We start from the raw sequence: 19010 nt of genomic DNA on the forward strand, positions 1-19010 counted from the left end.
CGAGCAAGAAATTGCCAATAATGAATCAGAGTTGGTAGAAGAAGAACATGAAATAGAGTCTGACGATAGTGATGATGAGGATGATGATAATGTTGGTCTCAATATTGATTCCACTATCGACAATGAAGATCAGTACCTCAATATAGCAGAGTGGGTACCTAAATTTAGCGATGTTAGCCAAGCAGATTATGTTGCATGTAGAGATTGAGATATGCAGGATCAGGATGCATTTGATACGTTGGCAGTAAATGAAGTCTTTAAAAACAAGAAAGACTTTATTCGCGCTGTGAAGATGTGGTATATTAAGAATAACTATCAATACAAGGCACAAGATCATATGATATTTAGTATGTTTTTCGGATGTTGGAATCATAAGGAATTATTTGTATGTTTTTAGTTTTGAATTGTGTCAACGGTTTGGTATGTTTGTTTAAAGAAATTATTTTTGCCGAGTATGTTGTACTACATATTTTTTTGGTTTTGCATTGTTGGGTGATGATTGTTACTGTTGTTTTTTAGGTCGGACATCATTTTTTTTATGATATTTTAATTTTCTTCACATTCACGCTAACTAGATTGGCGTGAATCAATTAATATTTACCTCACTCCATTTAAGTGGGCGTGATTAAACAAAACAACGTCCATGATGGCGTGACTAATATTTTATACTAATCCTGTCATTTGGGATGTCGGGATTGCTTCAAACACAGTCACACCAGTCCAACTAGCGTGACTGTTAAAAAAGCACTAATCACACCGATTTAATTAGCGTAGAGTGCTATTTTGGTAATTATTTTAAGGGGAGAGTTATGGTATTTATTTTTGTATAGGATGTTATATTGGTAAAAAAAAAAACTCCATGACACTGATCCATGCACTAAATATTTGCATTTTTTTTTATAATTTATTAAAATTTAATTAAATCCCAACTGAGCCTATCGCTGATCCTGCAGTAGACCGGCCACCCGAGCTCGTAGCCGTAGGGCAGGTCTGCTGATCGTAATAATGTATAGGTATCTTTGCCTTTGGCTTTAACTCAACCGGCATGTGCAGTCCCATGGAGGAGGAGGAGGATAAGATCAACATTTCTGGACAGATCAATAATTCAAAAACCAAAAATAAAGATATAAAAAGGTCAGTCGAAATTACAAGAATCCCCATGCCTAGTTACACGGAGATCGTGCCACGTATGGCCAAACAAGGCCGCATCAGTCATGTTAAGGGCCTGATCAAAGGAGAAGAGGACAACTGTGCGAGTATAATCCCGAATACGTGTTGGTCCGTACAGTTGTCGCATTCATTGCGAAGAAGATTTTTTTTTTATTTTATTTATTGTCCCTGCTTTTGTCGGTTTGCGAGGGGAACGAGGGATACGAGGACGTGTGTCCCTCTGAATTTGTGTTTGTGGCAGATTCTAAAGGCCTCTACTCCTTTTCTGCCTACACTTCACGTGACTTGCCTTTCATCTCCCCCATTCCAAATATTATTATTATTATTATTATTATCATACGTGGGTACAATTATTTATATATAGATGCCAAATTTCACCTTGGTTGGGATATGACCGGATTTGAATTTAATCAAGTTTAGATATCAGTTATATTTTTAAAATTCGAGTCCAAATATAAAAATGTTTTCAAGTTTAAAATTGAGTTAGAGTCCAAATATAAATATCTTGTCTGATTTAAATCCAGACATAAATTTTAGGCATATAACTGATGTATTTTATCATGATTCTAAACATATAATATTGTGTTATTATTAACTTGTTTTGTATTTGGAGCTACACTATTTGTTTTGTATTTTACTTTATTTTAAGTTGGATTGTTATAATCAAAATTTTATTTTATTTTAAGATACAACAAAATATATGTCGGGTCGTCCAACATTATATCACAAAAAGGTGAATGACATTTGAACAAATTGGAGAAATCGAAACATCCGGATTTGGTCAAGTAACTGTATCCAAAATCCAATCCTGATTAGGGTTCGGAAATATAAATATTTCATAAAATCCTAAGTTGTCCAATCATAAATCAATTCAAAACCAATTTTTTGCCACCCATATATATTACTCATATATTTAATCGAGAATCACATAAGACAATTTTGTCTTTTTGATAGTTGATATAGACCAAAACTATAATTGTCAAGCCTACACTTACATAATGTCCCACCTAACGACATTGTAATTTGATCAAAACTCAATGCGTGTTCACAAGAATATTGTTCTCAGCGAAAATCGAACTCATAACCTTTCTAGTCCATACCATTTGACTCCAAAGAGATTCTAAGGCCTCCTTTCTGCCTACACTTCACGTGACTTGCCTTTCATTTATCCATTCCAAATATTATTATTATTATTATACGTGAATACAATTATTTATATATATGGATGACAAAATTCTGCTTGATTCGAATAACACTGAATTTGTTCAATTCGAATTAAATTAAATTTGAATATCAATTTATGTTTAAAATTTGGGTCAAAACACAAAAATGTTGTCTAGTTTAAAATTGATTCAGGGTCCAAATATAAATATCTTGTTTGATTTAAATTCGGACACAAATTTCGGATATATAACTGATGTCTCTCATCATGATTCAAAACATATAAAGTTTTGTTATTATTAACTTATTTTGTATTTGGAGCTACACTATTTGTTTTGTATTTTACTTTATTTTAAGTAGGATTGTTATAATCAAAATGTAATTTTATTTTAAGAAGAAACAAGATGTATGTCGGATCGTCCAACATTATATCACAAAAGGGGAATGACATTTAAACAAAATAGACAAATCAAAAAATCCGGATTTAGTCAAGTAACTATATCCGAAATCCAATCCGGATTAAGGTTCGAAAATATAAATATTTCATAAACCTTTGATGTTCTCCAATCGAAAATCCATTCAAAACAGATTTTTTGTCATCCCCATATCTACTCATATATTTAATTGAGAATAACATCAGATAATTTTGTCTTTTGGACAGTTGATATAGACATAAACTAGAATCGTTGGGTCTGTACGCACATAATTTCTCGATAATTTTTTATTTATTTGTATTCTTCTAAAAGGTTTTTTTAGTAATTTTTCTAGTTAACTTTTGTAATTATTGTTACAATAACAATACAGGACTGTTTCAACATGGGGGACATTACTATTCCAGGAAGTGTAGTATACGGAGCAGGCGTTATTTCGAAGATAAGACTGAAAAAGGAATAACACGTTTGTGGAACACAGTACTCATGAATCCATCAACTGGGTCCCAATATCAAATGGTATATGTATATGCCCTACTCAAGGGGAAACTGCTGATTTACAATTCCATTGGCACAATTTCAACCATGATAGCAACATTTTGTCCGGTTTTAATGATCGAATTTGTTTGACTTAAATTAAATCAAGTTTAGACATAAATTATATGTTTAGAATCCTGGTCCAAACACATATTTTTTGTCCGGTTTAAAACCAAGTTCAGATCCAAACACATAAATGTTACCCGATTTACTTATCCAAACCCTAACCTAGATTAAGTTATTATTCGATTTACTTGTCTGGATTTAAACCAATTCAGGTTTGAACAATTAAATATGTTCGAAATCTAATCTAAATTAAAATTAAGATAAATAAATATTTCATAAATACGTCCTGTTGTCCGACATGCAACCGACTTTCTTTTCACCTCTAATTTCGACTCCGGAGGGCTTGACATTGTGAATTATAACAGAAATTACAATACTTGGGTTAAAAAGGTTAAAAAAGAATGCATGAATGCTTTTTCGTGCTTTAATATATTTTTCTTTGTCCTTTTAATAATATAATAATTTTGGCCTTATCTTGCGGATCTGACGCTCCACCGCCTTTGGAACGTTTGAGCCGTAGAATTAAAATTCTTAAAAGTAATTACCACATCACAGCCTGTGATTTTACTAATCTGAAAGTCTGAACGGATAGGTCATCAAAATTTGCCACGAAGCAGCATAGCTCAACACGTGGATACTGTACAGCTCACCTTCATAATTCAACGGGTAAACGTCTGACACAAAAAGTAATTCCAAAACATTTTAACCGCAGTGAAAATGTAGCTCAAAGGTTTTTAACCTGACCATGGTTACTGTAACCCAAGTCCGGTTAATTCTGAGTTTATATACAACCCCGCCCATGCCGGTGATTCTGCATACAAGTTACAAATCCAAGTACGCTTACAGAAAATGATGCTCGGTGAACCTCACCGCCCTAATCCAACGGTGCTTGTTCCTCCGTGGTCAGCCTTCGATGATCCTACGGCCGATCTTTACTCTTTCAGTCCGCTAAGCGGGGTCTCCGTCAACTCCAATGGCAATGACACTAACCACTTTCAGCTCCAGGAGGCTCTTACGGCGCTCCAGCGTTACTTGCCGTCTAATGATCCGGATGTCGACTCGGACTCTGAGATTTCGGGTCTGGATGTTGACTCTCCGGTGGACGCTTATTCATGCGATCACTTCCGTATGTTCGAGTTCAAGGTGAGGCGGTGCGCACGTGGCAGGTCACATGACTGGACTGAGTGTCCGTACGCGCATCCGGGAGAGAAGGCACGGAGGAGAGACCCGAGGAAATATCACTATACCGGTACGGCGTGTCCGGAATTTCGGAAGGGAAGTTGCAGGAAGGGTGACGCGTGTGAGTTCGCACACGGAGTATTTGAGTGCTGGCTTCACCCGGCTCGCTATCGTACGCAGCCGTGTAAAGATGGGAGTAACTGCCGGAGACGTGTGTGCTTCTTTGCTCACACACCAGAGCAACTCAGGGTTTTGCCCCAGCAGAGCCCAAAGAGTATTATCACTGCCGACTCGTACGATGGGTCTCCTTTAAGGCAGGCGATGGAAGCCTCTTGTTCAAAAACGCTGCCGTTCACGTCCTCTCCGGTGTTTATTTCACCCCCTTCAACTCCACCAACAGAGTCGCCGCCTTTGTCTCCACTGACCCATTCTCTCAGTTTTTCACCCTGCTCCCACTCGATTAACGAAATGGTGACTTCTCTGAGGAATCTGCAGCTCGCTAAGGTTAAATCGTTACCCTCTTCCTATAACGCAGAGATTGGTGGTGCCGGTTACGGGTCCCCCAGAGGGTCAATCTTCCGACCCGGATTCTATAGCTTGCCCGCGACTCCAACTGGGGCTCCCACCCGGACTGGAATCGGGTACCGTGATTTCTGGGACAAAGCTTGTGAGGAAGAGCCTGCGATGGAGAGGGTTGAGTCAGGGAAAAGCCTGCGAGCGAAGATGTTCGAGAGACTAAGCAAGGAGAACTCTATAGAACGGGTTGACCAGGATTCTTCAAGCGGTGCTCCTGATGTTGGGTGGGTCTCGGAGCTGGTAAATCTAAACTAAGCTGCACAAGCAAGAATATGAAAATCGATTGTTGAAGAGATTCTGATTGAAATTGTTAAGAATCTTATCTTGGATTTCGTTTTTGGTGAGGTACTCTCAGTGTGAATATCTGGAGTAAGAGAGGAGAAGATGGTACTGGTTATCCCGTGGTCTGTATATGGTAATTACTATAATTATGAGTATTGGCAAGTGGTGTTTATGGTTGAAGAGTAATCTTTTTCTTTTCTTTTTTCTCTGGGGAAGAATAGAATCAGATGATCTTCTGATTTGCATTTGAAGCTGATCTTTCTGTAAATTTTCTAAGCTCTGCTACCCTTTTAGGTGCTGACGATGCAAAATTGATGAAAAATACATATTTTGATTATGCTTTCATGTATTCTCTTATTCTCAAACCAGTTTGGACAAGATGTGTACAACATATTTATATGTCATGAATTCTAATTCGGATTTACCTCGGATTGGATTTTGAATAAATTGGATAATAATTTAATTTGGATTAGAGTTTGGTCAAGTAGATCTGTGATTAGATTTTAAGTTGGATAATTTTTTTTTTGTGTGAACTCATATTTATAATTTATGTCTAAGTTGGGTTTAATTCAGATTTGACAAATTCAATTATTCTAATCGATAGAGTGGTCTTTGGGTTGGAAGTGCGTCTGATCATCTTAAAGGTAAGTGTTATGATGGAGATTGACAGAGATGGAGGATAAAAAAGTTATGTATTAGTTCGAGTGCGTTTTGAATATAACTTTGTTGATAAAATTATATTTTTTTTGGCAAAATCAATATTGTTTTTCAACAGTCAAATGCCATTTTCAGTTCACGCCAGAATGATGAATTGGGCGTTGTTTGATGGAACAAAACAATGAGCCAACTTTACTGTCAGCGACTCAATCTGTTGGTCATGCTTCTGTACAGCTAAGGAGATGACATAAATACAATAAATTTATTGTGGTTCACTCACTATAGGCTACGTTTAGAAGAGTTTGGTGACGAATAACGAAGCTAAACACAACTTATGGGCGTTGTTGTTGTCGCCCTCGGACTCAATTTGTCCATGATTAAACTCCACACAACCTATCAGCTTTAAATATCCTGTAGTAGTTGATATCCAAGGTGTGATTTTCTTATCTTGAACAGTAGAAAGTTAATCACGATGGATTTCAACATGGGAGAGATCACCATCTGAATAAGACCTGTTTTGTTATTTTCTTTTTGACAGTTTCCTTGTCTTGCCGATAGAGAGTAAAATTATAGAAATCGCAGTCAAGTTTAGCTGGGTAAAATCGTTATGTACCTAAATTCTCTACATATATTATATATATTGTCACTTTTGGATAAAGTTGTGTGAAAGGGAAGCGGAGCATGCCAATCGAGTACGATATGATATTATTGACGAATGTTTAGATTTTTTTAGTATAGGCTATAATATTGAACCGCGTAGAACTCTCACTCTCATGTTCTTCGTCGTCTTCTCTGTTTTCGATTGCTCTGTGTGTTGTTCTATTATTATCCGTGTTGCCTACAAAGGTTCAATATTCAACACCATATAGATGGCAACATCTGTCTTTCCCATGGCCAGAAAAAAAAGAACTGGGGTCTGCAAATTTTGGTGATTATTTGAAGTGTTAGGATCATTATCAACTCCACCACAATCTTCATCTGGGGCCTACAGCTATTGAATATCAAAGCTTGGAATCAAAAAGAAGGTAATAAAATACTATGAAATGTCAAAGCTTTTGTGAAAGATCAGAGGGAAATGTGTGTTGTGTAGTGCCATTTCCCGGCAAACTGAGCTTATCGTCAAACATGGATGGCTTCTTGTCATCATTATTAGTATATTTATCCTATCAATTGGCTAAGGTTGATAGTTCGGTTTTCCTCTTAATTTATTAGAGACGAAACAGATCGACTGAGTTAGGTAAACAATCTGACTTTGGTTGAGATGATGAAGTTGTTTGTCTCATGACAATACAATACAATACAGGAGGTCACAAGTTCAACTGCGTGTTTAGCAGTTTCGGTGTCAGTTTTTTGCAGGCTTTGTGGAGTTCACTTTCCTTAGTGAGCTTCTGTCCGATCTTACCTGTTGTCTAGTGTAGAGCGGTTTGTTTTAGCGGACCGAGTTTAGAGTTGGTTTAGCTATCCAATACGATCTTACCCAGAGGCGGAGGCACATAGAGGCAAGGGTGGGCACTTGCCCACCCTGGAATTTGAAAAAATATAATATATATATATAATAGTGTGTACACAAATGTCTTGTTGGCCTGGTGGTAACCATGTTTTTTTGTTTGTTATAGCTCTCAAGTCGAATCTCGCAATACACCATCAAGTGTTAAATTATTTTTTTTTAATTTTGTTTGTCTTCATTTATACATCATCCAATAAGAAGTTGACAAATAAGTTCCTTATTCAATATATTCATCTAAAATACTATGAATTTATCTTTTTTATTTTGCTTTTTTATTTTTAAATTTTGTTTGTCTTCATTTATGCATCATCCAATAAAAAGTTGTCAAAGGGGTTCCTTATTCAATATATTCATCTAAAATACTAAGAATTTACATTTTTTATTTTGCTTATCTTCATTGACGGCATCATTTAATAAGAAGCTAATAAAAATTATTATTTATTCAATTTATTCGTCTAAATATTGTAACTACATTCATTTTGAAGTATAAATATTTTTGTTTGTAATTATGGGGTATCTATACATTCATAGTCCATGATATTTTTGTTTTTCACTTTAATTTTTGCTATATAATAAATGAGAAATTAGTTAATTTTTCAGTAAATAATTTTAAAAAAAAAATTCGAGGCCGCTACCCCCGAACCCCTGTCAAATTTTTGTCCCCCCTCACAAAAAATCCTAGCTCCGCCCCTAGTCTTACCTGTCGCCCATCGTAGAGTAGACTGAGTTAGCTGATCGAATTTAGAGTTGGCCCAGCTATCCGATAAACATGTTAGGTTGGAGAATTCTCAGTTACCAAAAAAAGTAAGTAAATAATCTGAGATGAGAGCAGATGAGGCAGGCTAATTGAGTAATAGTAGTAGTTGTCTCTGAACAAGAAATAATAGGAAAAAGAGTTTATTACAAGTAGAAGTTACATAAAATGTTGTAGTTCTATATTGTTTGTCACTCAAGCCACACAAAACAAGAATATTCACACAGACCAACAAGGCTTTCATTGAATTGAAATTACCTAGCCAAAGGACCAGTCATGAGATCATCATCCATGGAATACAATTCAGGTGGATTTTCTGATCTATTAATGTAAATCTCCTCCCTTGATTCTTGAGTACTACTACTTCTTTCCCTAACCCTTTGCAACTCCATTGTTAAACACTGTTTAAGCTCAGCCAAAACACTGCTCATAGCAGCTCTGTAAAATGGGTGACGTTTGATGCAAGAAACTGCTACCTCCAAAGCTTTCCACACCGAATTCACATCGAAATCTCCTCGCAATCTTTGATCAATTAGTCTCTCTATGTTCCCGCTCTCCAGCATCGGTTCGACCCACAGAGTTATGTGGATGTAGTCATCACCTTTGATTACTGCAGGTTGGCCTGTGATCAGTTCTAGCAGAACAATCCCAAAACTATAAACATCACTTTTCTCTGTCAGCTTATGAGTGTTGTAGTATCTGCACAAGTTAGAAACAATAGACAGTATGATTGCCAATGTTCATGAACATATTAATTTGTACGTATCTGTGAATTGTAAAGCTAGAGCATACTCTGGATCAAGGTATCCTGTCGTGCCGATGACTCCGGTTGTGACATGACTCTGGTCATCAGTAGGAAAGGCCTTGGAAAGGCCAAAGTCTGCTAATTTTGCATCCAGGTTTTCACTTAATAAAATGTTGGCTGTCTTCACATCTCTGTGTACTATTGGTGGCTTGCATCCATGATGCAAGTACTCCAGTCCTGAAAACATTTACAAATTCAGCACCTGATTTGTTCCGATCTGAACACAATGTATTGTGACAGTTTAATGAACAAAAAGCTTTACTAACCTTGTGCAGCATCAATTGCAGCGCGGAGTCTCATCTCCCAACTCAAGTTTGTAGCTGCACGAAAAAAAAATCGTTAGACCGGTTAACGATCTAGATTAGTCAATCTTGACTGTAATTCATCGAACAATGCTGTGGAGATGACATGAGGATTGTTAGGATACCAGAGAGATAGTCCTTTAGGTTGCCGTTCGCCATGTACTCATATAGGAGTGCCAAGTTGTTATTGTCATTGCAATATCCAACAAAGGAGGCCAAGTTCCTATGGTGGACTCTCATCAGCAGTTCAGCCTACAAATTAACAATAAGATCACTAGTCTGTTCATTTTCATTCTCATTTAACTATGAAAAGGCTGAAACTGTTTCTGTTTTGGTCACAAGAAAAGAAACTGAAAAGGATAGGAGAGTTTAAGGGAATCGTAAACCTCATTTCGGAACTCTGCAGGTCCCTGAGATGATGATGGAGATAGCATCTTGACTGCAACTTGGGCACCGTCTTTGAGGTAACCAAGGTAGACAGTTCCAAATCCTCCCTTGCCAAGGACAGTCTGGAAGTTATTGGTCATGCTTAAAATTTCAGGATAAGTGAACCTTTGGTTCTTTGACGCTATGGATTGTCCTTCTTGCTTTGATACTTCTGCCATTTTATAACCAGAATCGAACAAAAAGCACGAAAAAAGAAGTTTTAAACTGCTGCAATGAGTAAATTTCATAGATGAAGTTCTGTTCTGGTTGATACATGTATATATAATGGCATTGGAAAGTATGAAGTAAGTACCTTCTCTTCTTTTTCTTCTCATATACCATAAAGCAAGGAAAGCAATCAGGAGGACTGCTGCCACCGAAACTGAAACAGCTATTGGCACAACAATTTTATTCTTCTTCTTGCACGAACTTGAGCCGCAAATATTCTGCTCATCGACACTGGAATAAACAGAAAAAAGAGAAGAAAATAAAGACCAATATACATTTCTGGCATCATCCTTCAGTAGACTGCTTTTAGGCAAGAGTGCAAACTAGAAATTCTTTTTTTTTTTCCTTCACAAGGATTGATTGGTGCTGAAATAGTGTTTTTTTGCTTTTCAATATGTGTAGGGAAGGCAAACCTTAATTTCAGTTGTCCGGTTTCTGATCTTTCTAGGAGTTCTTTTGGCACGAAACCAGACAGCCGGTTGCCTTTCAAATTCCTGCATATCAACAATGCTATTGCTGTTAGTGCTATCTATAATCTATCAGTTTGTAACAAAATCATAATTGACAAAACTTACAAGAAGTTCAGAGATTTGAGTTCTTTCAGAAACTCGGGTACTTGTCCGGTTAAGTTATTGTTGGATAGATCTCTGAGACCAAAACACATTAGTTGCAGAATGCCAGAACTATTGAAGGAAACCCAACTTGAAAAAACAGCAGCACTTACAATGATTCCAACAATGATAGCCTAGCAAGGGAAGCAGTGATTGTACCACTCAAATGACTTGAACTCAGATTCCTAATAACCACATATATCATCAATCATCACTGAATTTTACAGAAAATCTGGGAGAATTAGTACCCAACAGTTGCTCTGAAAGGACTCACATAGCAATAATTCGAGGAGGAAGTGAATCGTTGTAGTAGCATCGAAGACCATCCCACGAGTAGTTCATAGGGGTGCAGGGATCGCCTGCCCAAGTTTTGTTTACTTGATATGTTGCCTTCACATTCATGATTGCATCAACTAAAATAAGATTGAAACAAGGCCGAAAATCATCGTCATTGAAACAAGTCTGCTATCAAGGAAATAATCCAGTTGGGAAAAGAAAGTATTAATACCATCTATGCTGTAAGTTGGCAATTCAGTATGCAGTTTCACCATGAAAATCTCAACAGCATTGAGGATGGGAGGAAGGGTAGAATCCTCGGTTTTCTGAATCAAAATCGTATGTTCTTTTCCATCCATGGATCTTGAATTGGAAGTTGTTGCTGCATATAGGTACCGAGGAGTAAAGTTTGCAATAACCGGAGATCCATTCCAGGATATGCTAAATTTTCTTGTCTGGTTTCTCTGAAGCTGCTCCACTTCAGCAAAATACATGTAAATGTAAAATTGAGAATCTTGATCGCCTGCATCCCAGGACAGTTCCATAGGATTGCTGTCGTTTAGTGGCCTAGCAGCAGTCCTGATGACTTCAAAGGGAGCTTTGTAACCATTGTCATTGCCATTGATTGCCAAAGAAGTACTAATTTGATTCCATGAAGGGGACGAGTAGGAGGACCAAATACGATCGTAAGGATCATCGCTGTATCGACCAGTACCATTCGTTGATCCAATATCCCATCTCTTGAATAGGACTAATGAAGCAGAATCCGAATACTCAGTACCATAAATTGAACTATTTAGTGGCCTAAGCTCCAATGCTGATATAAATGGAGTTCCTAAGCCTTTATTCAGAAGGCAAACATGCGTAGCATTCGAAGACGCTGTACTTATAATCTCTGTTGTTACAACATGAGAAGCATTGTTGAATTTCACTGAAGTCCAGAGATTGACATCAACGTAGAGATCGAAATCCGGTAATTTGTTTTCTCCATCATAGTTTCCATACAAGAAGGAAGCCCTAATCAAATTTAAACTACCAATTCCAGCTGAAGTTGTTAGGGTGTAACAGTTCTTGTTTCCTGAAGGAAAACTTCGAAGATCGGAAAGTGGGAGTGGTAGGTTAGGATTATTCGGATAAGCATATTCAGATGATATGTTCTTGTTCATCCCAGAATCAACATAAAATCCATCAGAAGTATAACTTATGCCGGTATCCGTATCGACATAGTTGAAGTTCTCAGTTGCACCACAGTCAATGCTTATATAGCCTATACACACAATCAAATAACCAGTATCATGTATCTCTGCTGAATTTAACATCAATTTTTATAGCACTAGTAGCTTCATATGAAAATCAAACATGAGATTACTAACCTGTTTGTTGCTGCCCATTTACCCAAATTGCATAAAAAATGCAAAGCATAAGGAGCAAGAGGAAGTTAGTGTACATCTTGATTTGTATTCACAGGTGATGGATGATTTCTGGGTGCTGAATATATATATATATATATATATATATATATATATATATCGGTGGTTGTATCAAAACTGGGTTTATTTCCTTACATAGCCACCATCATTGACCTGGAAATTCAGGACAAAAGCAGGTTCAGTGAGCATATCAACTTGCTCCTTATTTTATATCAGCAGCTCTACCAAACTCTGCCGAAAAGTAATCTCCGCAGCCCTTCAAACCAACAAGATTTCCTATAAAACAAGCAATATTTCCTTATAAAGTCAAAAGGCTAATAGTAGCAATGTTCAAACTATACAAATTGGGACTTTCAGGGATGTTATGCATCGTAATAGTCAATGGTAATTACCCTTGCACCTACAACACAATGCAGAGTTTTGAGTGTTTTGTTTTTTTTTTTTTCAATTTCAATTTATTTTTATATGAAAATTGTAAGTGCAAGAAAGTAAAACTCGGTATAGGCTTGGCCATGTGAACGAGAATTTATCATTTGACCATAAATGTGAATCATGTGATTCAATTAGACTAACCTACAGCAAATGGGCCCCAATTTTACAATTGGAAAATTCAAATTACTGTATGAGGGCCCCAATTTTACAACTGAAAATTCCACTTGTCATGAATATGACACTTTAATTATGACAAAAGAGTATTTTTCATCCTTAACTATTGATCAAGTTTCATTTTTGTCTCTTAACTTCTTTTTTTTTCTCCTTTTTTCGTCCTCCAACTATATAAAAGTATCTCGTTTGTCCCTCGAATAAATCCGACGACAAAAAAATCCTACGACAAATCCTATTATTAGGCAGATCATATTCCTCCAGCGTGCCATATAGGAGTCACGTAAGCATTTTCCCACCAAAATCTCACTTGAATGATGAAAATGATACTTTTAAATAGTTAAGGGACAAAAATGAAAGAATAAAAAAGCTTAGGGATAAAAATGAAACTCGTCTCATAATTAAGGAACGAAAAATACCGTTTCGACCCTTTATTTATCAAAGTACATGAAGTTTTGCGCTGTAGCTTTGGGTAACCTCTGGGCTCTAGTTCTGAAGAAAAGTCTGAACTTTGATCACATTCAATGGTTCTTTTAATTTCTTATGGCGAAAGTATATTTGACAGAGAACATCTTCACACTGCAGGTAGGGATAACTGATGACTTTGACCATCTGGAGTTAGCACAGCTGTTCCACTTGGCATTGTTGGTGACCAGATGCTGGAAGGCAATACTTGGGCAATCTAGGATGACTTCTCTATCGCTTGGTAATGAGCAAGTAGTATATAGGAACCCCAGGAATTGGCACCAAGCAATACCAGATCTGAATCATCTGTGGCTTCATTTCATACTTTGGCTCCGTTTGACAGATAATTTGGTGAGTAGCATATATTGTAGATAATAAAAGATCATAATCTTAATTTAAAGCTCCACATGACAGAGTATAAGTTTTGTGTGTAAATTTGTTTATACAATCTCTATATACATTGTACGTTCACCACTTAATGCACACAGAAATCTGGATCTGCGAAAGGAGTCCCACAATAATACAATAACGCTGACCTTCAACCAATTTTCGCATCCTGCATGGCAGTAATTTCAATTATATCAAACCAGCTACATCACCTTTACGTGTCTAGCAATTGCATTAGGAAGTAGATTTTGTTACAGTAATTCAAAAATTGTTAAACATGGGAACTAAAAGGACAGATTTTTCGCTACGTTTAAGTTGGTTAGCATTCCACCAAAAAATATGTACCTTCTGCATTGCTAAAAAGGGAAATCAGCACACAAAAAAGAGAAGAGAACCTGTCTAGAGTGCCATCTCAGCCTGTAAGGCAGCAAGTTCATCCTCCTCAGCCATACGTTTTTGTGGAGCAGGACGGGCTGGCTGACTACCTGCTGGGACTTGCACTGGAGCTGCAGGAGCTGTTGTCGCTGGCTGAAGAAGCTGTTCCTCCAATTCAGCACCTTCAAGTTCCTCAAGTTCTGCTTCCAGTTCATCCTGAAACAATTATGTTTAGACTTATTAACAAACTCATTATGATACTCAACACCATGCAAGTACTGCAAACATTAAAACGAGGCAATGTTCTTCCCGCAGTGAACCCTATAAGATGTTTTATAAGCACGAAGAGAACAATAACCTCGTCAAAATCAGCTGCAGCGCCAAATGGAGTTGACAATGCTTCTTGAATCTGTTTCATGTTCTCAGTTTGCTCGTTGATCTCATCCATGGTCTTGTCCACGTCATCTATATTCCTGTAAAACAACCCACCAGTTCTACCTATAAGCAACACTTGAAACATTTTTTTTAAAGAGAGAACACGAGGACAAATATTTTCATGAAAATTGTTTTTCAGTCAAAGCAAAACAGCAACTAAATGCACGATCAACATTAACATAAAATTGCAGATACACAATACTATAGATTGAAGTTGCATCATTTACTCAGGAGAAGCAAAATGCACTATATGCTAACAAGCTTCAAAACTAGAAGGCACATTCCAAATGTCTTCACCACAAGCTAGTTAAACACAGAGGAATGACATAGGAGCACCAATGAATTCTTAATGCCTAAAACAAAACAGCAGCTGAAATTAAGTAAAGTTGCTACATACGTGGCCTTATGCATTGCCTTCATTGCAGCAGCTCCAGTTCTCAATGCATCTACAGTCTCAGTCGTAGCCTTTGCACCTTCTAACATTATCATCTAAATCAATTGCCAGGACATCAAATCAGGCATCACTCCACGCAGCAAATAATATCATAAATTTTGTGAAACAATACGATTATGCCATATTCAAAGCTAACCTGGTCATGAAGACGCAGTTGGAAATTTCCAAGTTGTTCTATTTGTTGTTCATATAACCTCTTTCTCTTCAAACACTGTATAGCCGCTGCATGAGACAATCTCAATGTCAACTTTGTTACGATGAAATTTCAACCTAAAATGCAAAGGGCAAACCGGCAAATTATGTTCAAATGCATTCAGTTATAAAGGAGGGGCAATTATATCAGTGTGTTTAAAACCCAATCAGAATGATGTACAGCCTGGTCCAGGTTGCACATAAATTCATTTGTTTTTTATTCGTTTTTAATTAAAATATTTTTTTCTCTTATTTTTCAATTCGTTTTTAATAATTAATTAATTATAGAAAACAAAAAGAAAAAACTTTCGAAGTTTTTTTTTAAAAAAAACTTAAAACTAAAAACCAAAAAAAAAACAAAAACAAATATAAGTCTATCACTTTCTTTCTCTCGCAGCATCATAAGAGAACCAGCGCATCAACCAGATAATCCACTGAAACTGGAGACAGTCATCCCTGATTCTCTCCAATTCAACAAAATTGAACACTCTGTTGCAGCTAAACACGACGTGCCAGTGTATTGCACCACCACCAATCACACCACCTATGCAGATCTGGTGGAGCGCTTTTTTTTTTTTTTTGAAAAAAACAAGGAAACCATCTTTTTTTTCCCAAAGGAAATCTAAGTACAACATTTTTAAAAATCTGAAAAAAATATCAATGAAAAGTTTGCAAGATTTTAACCTCGTGTTTTCGATTATTGAATATAAAAATAGAAGATATGTTATACAATTTGCATCCAACAATTTAAAACAGCTCAAATTTGTTATGTACTTTTGTTGAGGAAATCGATTTTTGATCAAGTAAAAGAGGACACCATTAGATTCAAAATCTTGCAAACTTTTCATTTATGATTTTTCATGAATTTTTAAAAATATTTTTCTTGACCAAAATTGTAAAAAAGGATGGGCTCCTTAGTTGTTTTAAAAAGGAGCCCCTCCATAAGTCTATCGACAGTCACTTGTCAATTTTGGGGTTTGACCGAATTGGAGTATTTGCGATCAAAAGGGTTTGGACGATCATCAGAGCTACAAAAGTGAGATTGAGATAAGATTTTTTTTTTTTGCTTTATTATACATAGAGAGGTTTAGAAGTGGCGTCATCGTAAACTCCACATACACAAAGCCTCAAAAATTCGTTCCATCTTGTGTTTTCATCTTCTAAGCTTCTCTGCCTGAATCTAATGTTACCAATCCGACCGGCAGTCAAACCGGGAACCAGGACTCTGACCGGTCGACTGCCGATTCAGTTTTGAAACACTATTTATACTCAAAACACGTTTATTGTTCAGGAGAAAGAGAAGTTACCACCCGATATACAACCCACAGATCATCACAGAGCAAAAGAAAAGATTCACCTATTCTTTGGGTAAGATGGTGAGTTGACTATGTCTTAGTCTGATGCCTAAAACAAAAAATGGCTGTGGAAAAAGTAGATATCAGTACAGTGATAGTTCGAGATACAACATATATGGAAATTTAAAAACTTAAACGACCTTCAAATGTTTTAGAAGGCAATGAGGCGTATTAACAAAATATATATATAGTGATCTTCACTAGAAATGAATTCACTCATGAAAAAGAGAATGTCAATTGGGTGCATAGAACAACAAAAAGAATGTTCATGTAACTACGATGACCAACACAAAAATGGGGTAAAATGATGCCACATTAAGTAGTGCCTCGATTAAAAAAATCTGTAAGAATGCTCAAAAATAAAAATTTCGTGCGCAATCTGTAAGCATACCCCTTTTGTTCTTTGATCTGGTAAAATCTCTGGCCTTTTCAACCTCTACAGCAGCTTTTTTCAGAAGTACACTCTCCTTCTTCTCTAGCATCTCCAGTGTCTATACCATGCAAAAATCTAAAAGGCTTAGTAGCAAAATAGCAACAGCAATAGTTTAAAGTTTGGGAGGAAAAGGCAGCAGTAGTATGATTAGCCAGGTCAAGAACTCATTGTGTCAATATCAATTGAGCATCCCTAACTCCCAATTTAACAATCTTATAGGAATAACACACACAATCACTAGCACAGAGGGAGTGAGGAGAGAGGGAGAGCGAGAGAGAGAGACAAAGAGGCATTTCATAAAGCTCAAAAGATAAGGGTACTGGTAATAAAAAGTATAAAATAGAGAACCCAAGTAGAACTTCATCAGGACATTGACAAGCATTGTAGGTCAAAAGTTGCCGAGGAATGAGTAACACATCACAAATTAAACCAATTTGAATAATAACAATAGATATGAGGCCAAGTAGAAATGTTGACAGCTTGATGAGCTATGTTCAAAAGTTGCAGTGAAGAATAAGATTGACATACAAGATTTATCTTTCATTTATTCGATATCTACTACAGTTACTAAACTCAAAATATTATTAAACTCATCCACTAGACTGCTTATCCTGACAAATTTCACATATATCCTATGTATACCTTGGGGATTGCTTACTATGGTTTTCAGCGGATTGCTTACTATGGTTTTCACGTGATCATTAGGATTCATTTCTAATCTCTGCATACTTCGTTTTAAAATTAATTCTAGTCAGAAATCAGAACGCCACTAGAACTGGTCATTCTAATGAAGTTTCTAATAGTTATCTTCATTCTTTGCCGCATCCAAGGGGATATGCGTCATCTAAGTTTTCAGCAAAATTCTCATCTGTGTTTCTTTTTTATTTGAAAGGGAAACTGAAATCCATTAAAGGCACCAAGGAGGTGTCACCAACAAACAGCTCAAGCATGCATCAAATGCAGAAGTTATAACAATTCCATTACAATCGGCAGCTCCACTGTCCAAGACGGAAATACAATCAAGCCAAGCGCAACCTAACCCAAAAATCAATTCCCAAACTTCTCCAAAGTTGACATCCATTAAAGGATTAAAAAGGCACAATCCAACAAAAGATAACAGATGAATAGTGCCACAACTAACATAGCAAAATAAAAATAGTCCGCCGCATCATACCTCATTTAACTTGTCTAAAGTAGTTAAAGCATTGGTTTCCTGCTTAGGTTTCCCGAAAAGTCTGTTAAGCATAGACATGGTCGATTCTCCGCTTTGAAAACCCTTGCGATTCCCTGCGTCACAAATGAACGTCGACGCCGTAAGACTATCGAGACCTCAATACATGAAATCAAGATCGATTCAAAGAAGTATGATCGAATCGAATTTCTCGAACGATATTAAAACTACAATCACAATCATATAATATATGTTCGGACCTGAAAATGGATGAATTAGATTGGGATCGAAGTGGTATGTGGATTGCTAGGGCTTTCAATTGGAACAGGAGGAGCTATGTGAAATCATGTATGACGAATTTCTTAGGTGTCACATATACACATCGGAAGAATGGGTTTTTTATAAGATTGGGCAAATTTATAATTAATAAATCAGTTTTCTAATGTATAGTTAGACCCTTGATATTAGGACACTTTAATGGTAAATTGTTGTTGGATCAACAAAGATGTTGTTTTTTATTGATATAGTTGTATTGGAAAATGTATTTTACTGATATGATTGTATTGAGAGATGTGTTTTGTTGATATGACTGTATTGGGATTGTGTGTGGGATTGTGTGTTTTGAAGTAGTTTTGTTGGGGACAACATAGAGGCATGAAATGTTGTTGACTTCCATGTTAGGTGAGAAGGGATAATGTATAGAAATTTATGTTTTGCTGATATGATTGTATTGAGAGATGTG

At 36.5% G+C, this 19010-nt stretch overlaps 3 protein-coding genes across 3 annotated transcripts; 1 reads left to right on the top strand and 2 right to left on the bottom strand.

Moving 5' to 3' along the window:
- The first annotated feature begins 4162 nt into the window (after positions 1–4162).
- On the top strand, positions 4163–5793 carry LOC119993502 (zinc finger CCCH domain-containing protein 20-like). Its single transcript, XM_038840657.1, has one exon. It carries the CDS (start codon positions 4215–4217, stop codon positions 5373–5375), a length of 1161 nt encoding a protein of 386 aa, XP_038696585.1. The 5' UTR covers positions 4163–4214; the 3' UTR covers positions 5376–5793.
- A 2619-nt stretch (positions 5794–8412) lies between these two features.
- LOC119993360 (probable LRR receptor-like serine/threonine-protein kinase At4g29180) lies at positions 8413–12500 on the bottom strand. Its single transcript, XM_038840474.1, has 12 exons — positions 12342–12500; positions 11201–12235; positions 10967–11105; positions 10806–10877; positions 10657–10728; positions 10495–10575; positions 10167–10312; positions 9814–10025; positions 9553–9679; positions 9392–9445; positions 9113–9302; positions 8413–9019 (listed from the first exon to the last, which is right to left on the bottom strand). The coding sequence occupies exons 1-12, from the start codon at positions 12415–12417 to the stop codon at positions 8575–8577; spliced, it is 2649 nt and encodes an 882-aa protein (XP_038696402.1). The 5' UTR covers positions 12418–12500; the 3' UTR covers positions 8413–8574.
- A 1306-nt stretch (positions 12501–13806) lies between these two features.
- LOC119992639 (vacuolar protein sorting-associated protein 32 homolog 2-like) lies at positions 13807–18665 on the bottom strand. The gene is made up of 8 exons (XM_038839436.1): positions 18529–18665; positions 18272–18384; positions 17056–17155; positions 15254–15339; positions 15061–15152; positions 14587–14701; positions 14249–14444; positions 13807–14022 (listed from the first exon to the last, which is right to left on the bottom strand). Exons 2-7 carry the CDS (start codon positions 18347–18349, stop codon positions 14253–14255), a joined length of 663 nt encoding a protein of 220 aa, XP_038695364.1. The 5' UTR covers positions 18350–18384; positions 18529–18665; the 3' UTR covers positions 13807–14022; positions 14249–14252.
- Between the last annotated feature and the right edge of the window lie 345 nt (positions 18666–19010).

Source organism: Tripterygium wilfordii, chromosome 23 (assembly GCF_013401445.1).
Source record: "Tripterygium wilfordii isolate XIE 37 chromosome 23, ASM1340144v1, whole genome shotgun sequence".
In the NCBI taxonomy this organism is placed as follows: Eukaryota; Viridiplantae; Streptophyta; class Magnoliopsida; order Celastrales; family Celastraceae; genus Tripterygium; species Tripterygium wilfordii.

What these genes read in the sequence shown, in the direction of transcription:
- LOC119993502 (XM_038840657.1), top strand. Translation starts at nt 4,215, where the DNA reads ATGATGCTCGGTGAACCTCACCGCCCTAATCCAACGGTGCTTGTTCCT.
- LOC119993360 (XM_038840474.1), bottom strand. Translation starts at nt 12,417, where the DNA reads ATGTACACTAACTTCCTCTTGCTCCTTATGCTTTGCATTTTTTATGCA. An exon ending in AAATGGGCAGCAACAAACAG is followed by an intron (nt 12,236 to 12,341) that starts GTTAGTAATCTC and finishes TTGTGTGTATAG; the next exon opens with GCTATATAAGCATTGACTGT. An exon ending in CTCAAATCTCTGAACTTCTT is followed by an intron (nt 10,576 to 10,656) that starts GTAAGTTTTGTC and finishes GTTGATATGCAG; the next exon opens with GAATTTGAAAGGCAACCGGC.
- LOC119992639 (XM_038839436.1), bottom strand. Translation starts at nt 18,349, where the DNA reads ATGTCTATGCTTAACAGACTTTTCGGGAAACCTAAGCAGGAAACCAAT. An exon ending in CTTTAGACAAGTTAAATGAG is followed by an intron (nt 17,156 to 18,271) that starts GTATGATGCGGC and finishes TGCATGGTATAG; the next exon opens with ACACTGGAGATGCTAGAGAA. An exon ending in CTGCAGCTGATTTTGACGAG is followed by an intron (nt 14,445 to 14,586) that starts GTTATTGTTCTC and finishes TAATTGTTTCAG; the next exon opens with GATGAACTGGAAGCAGAACT.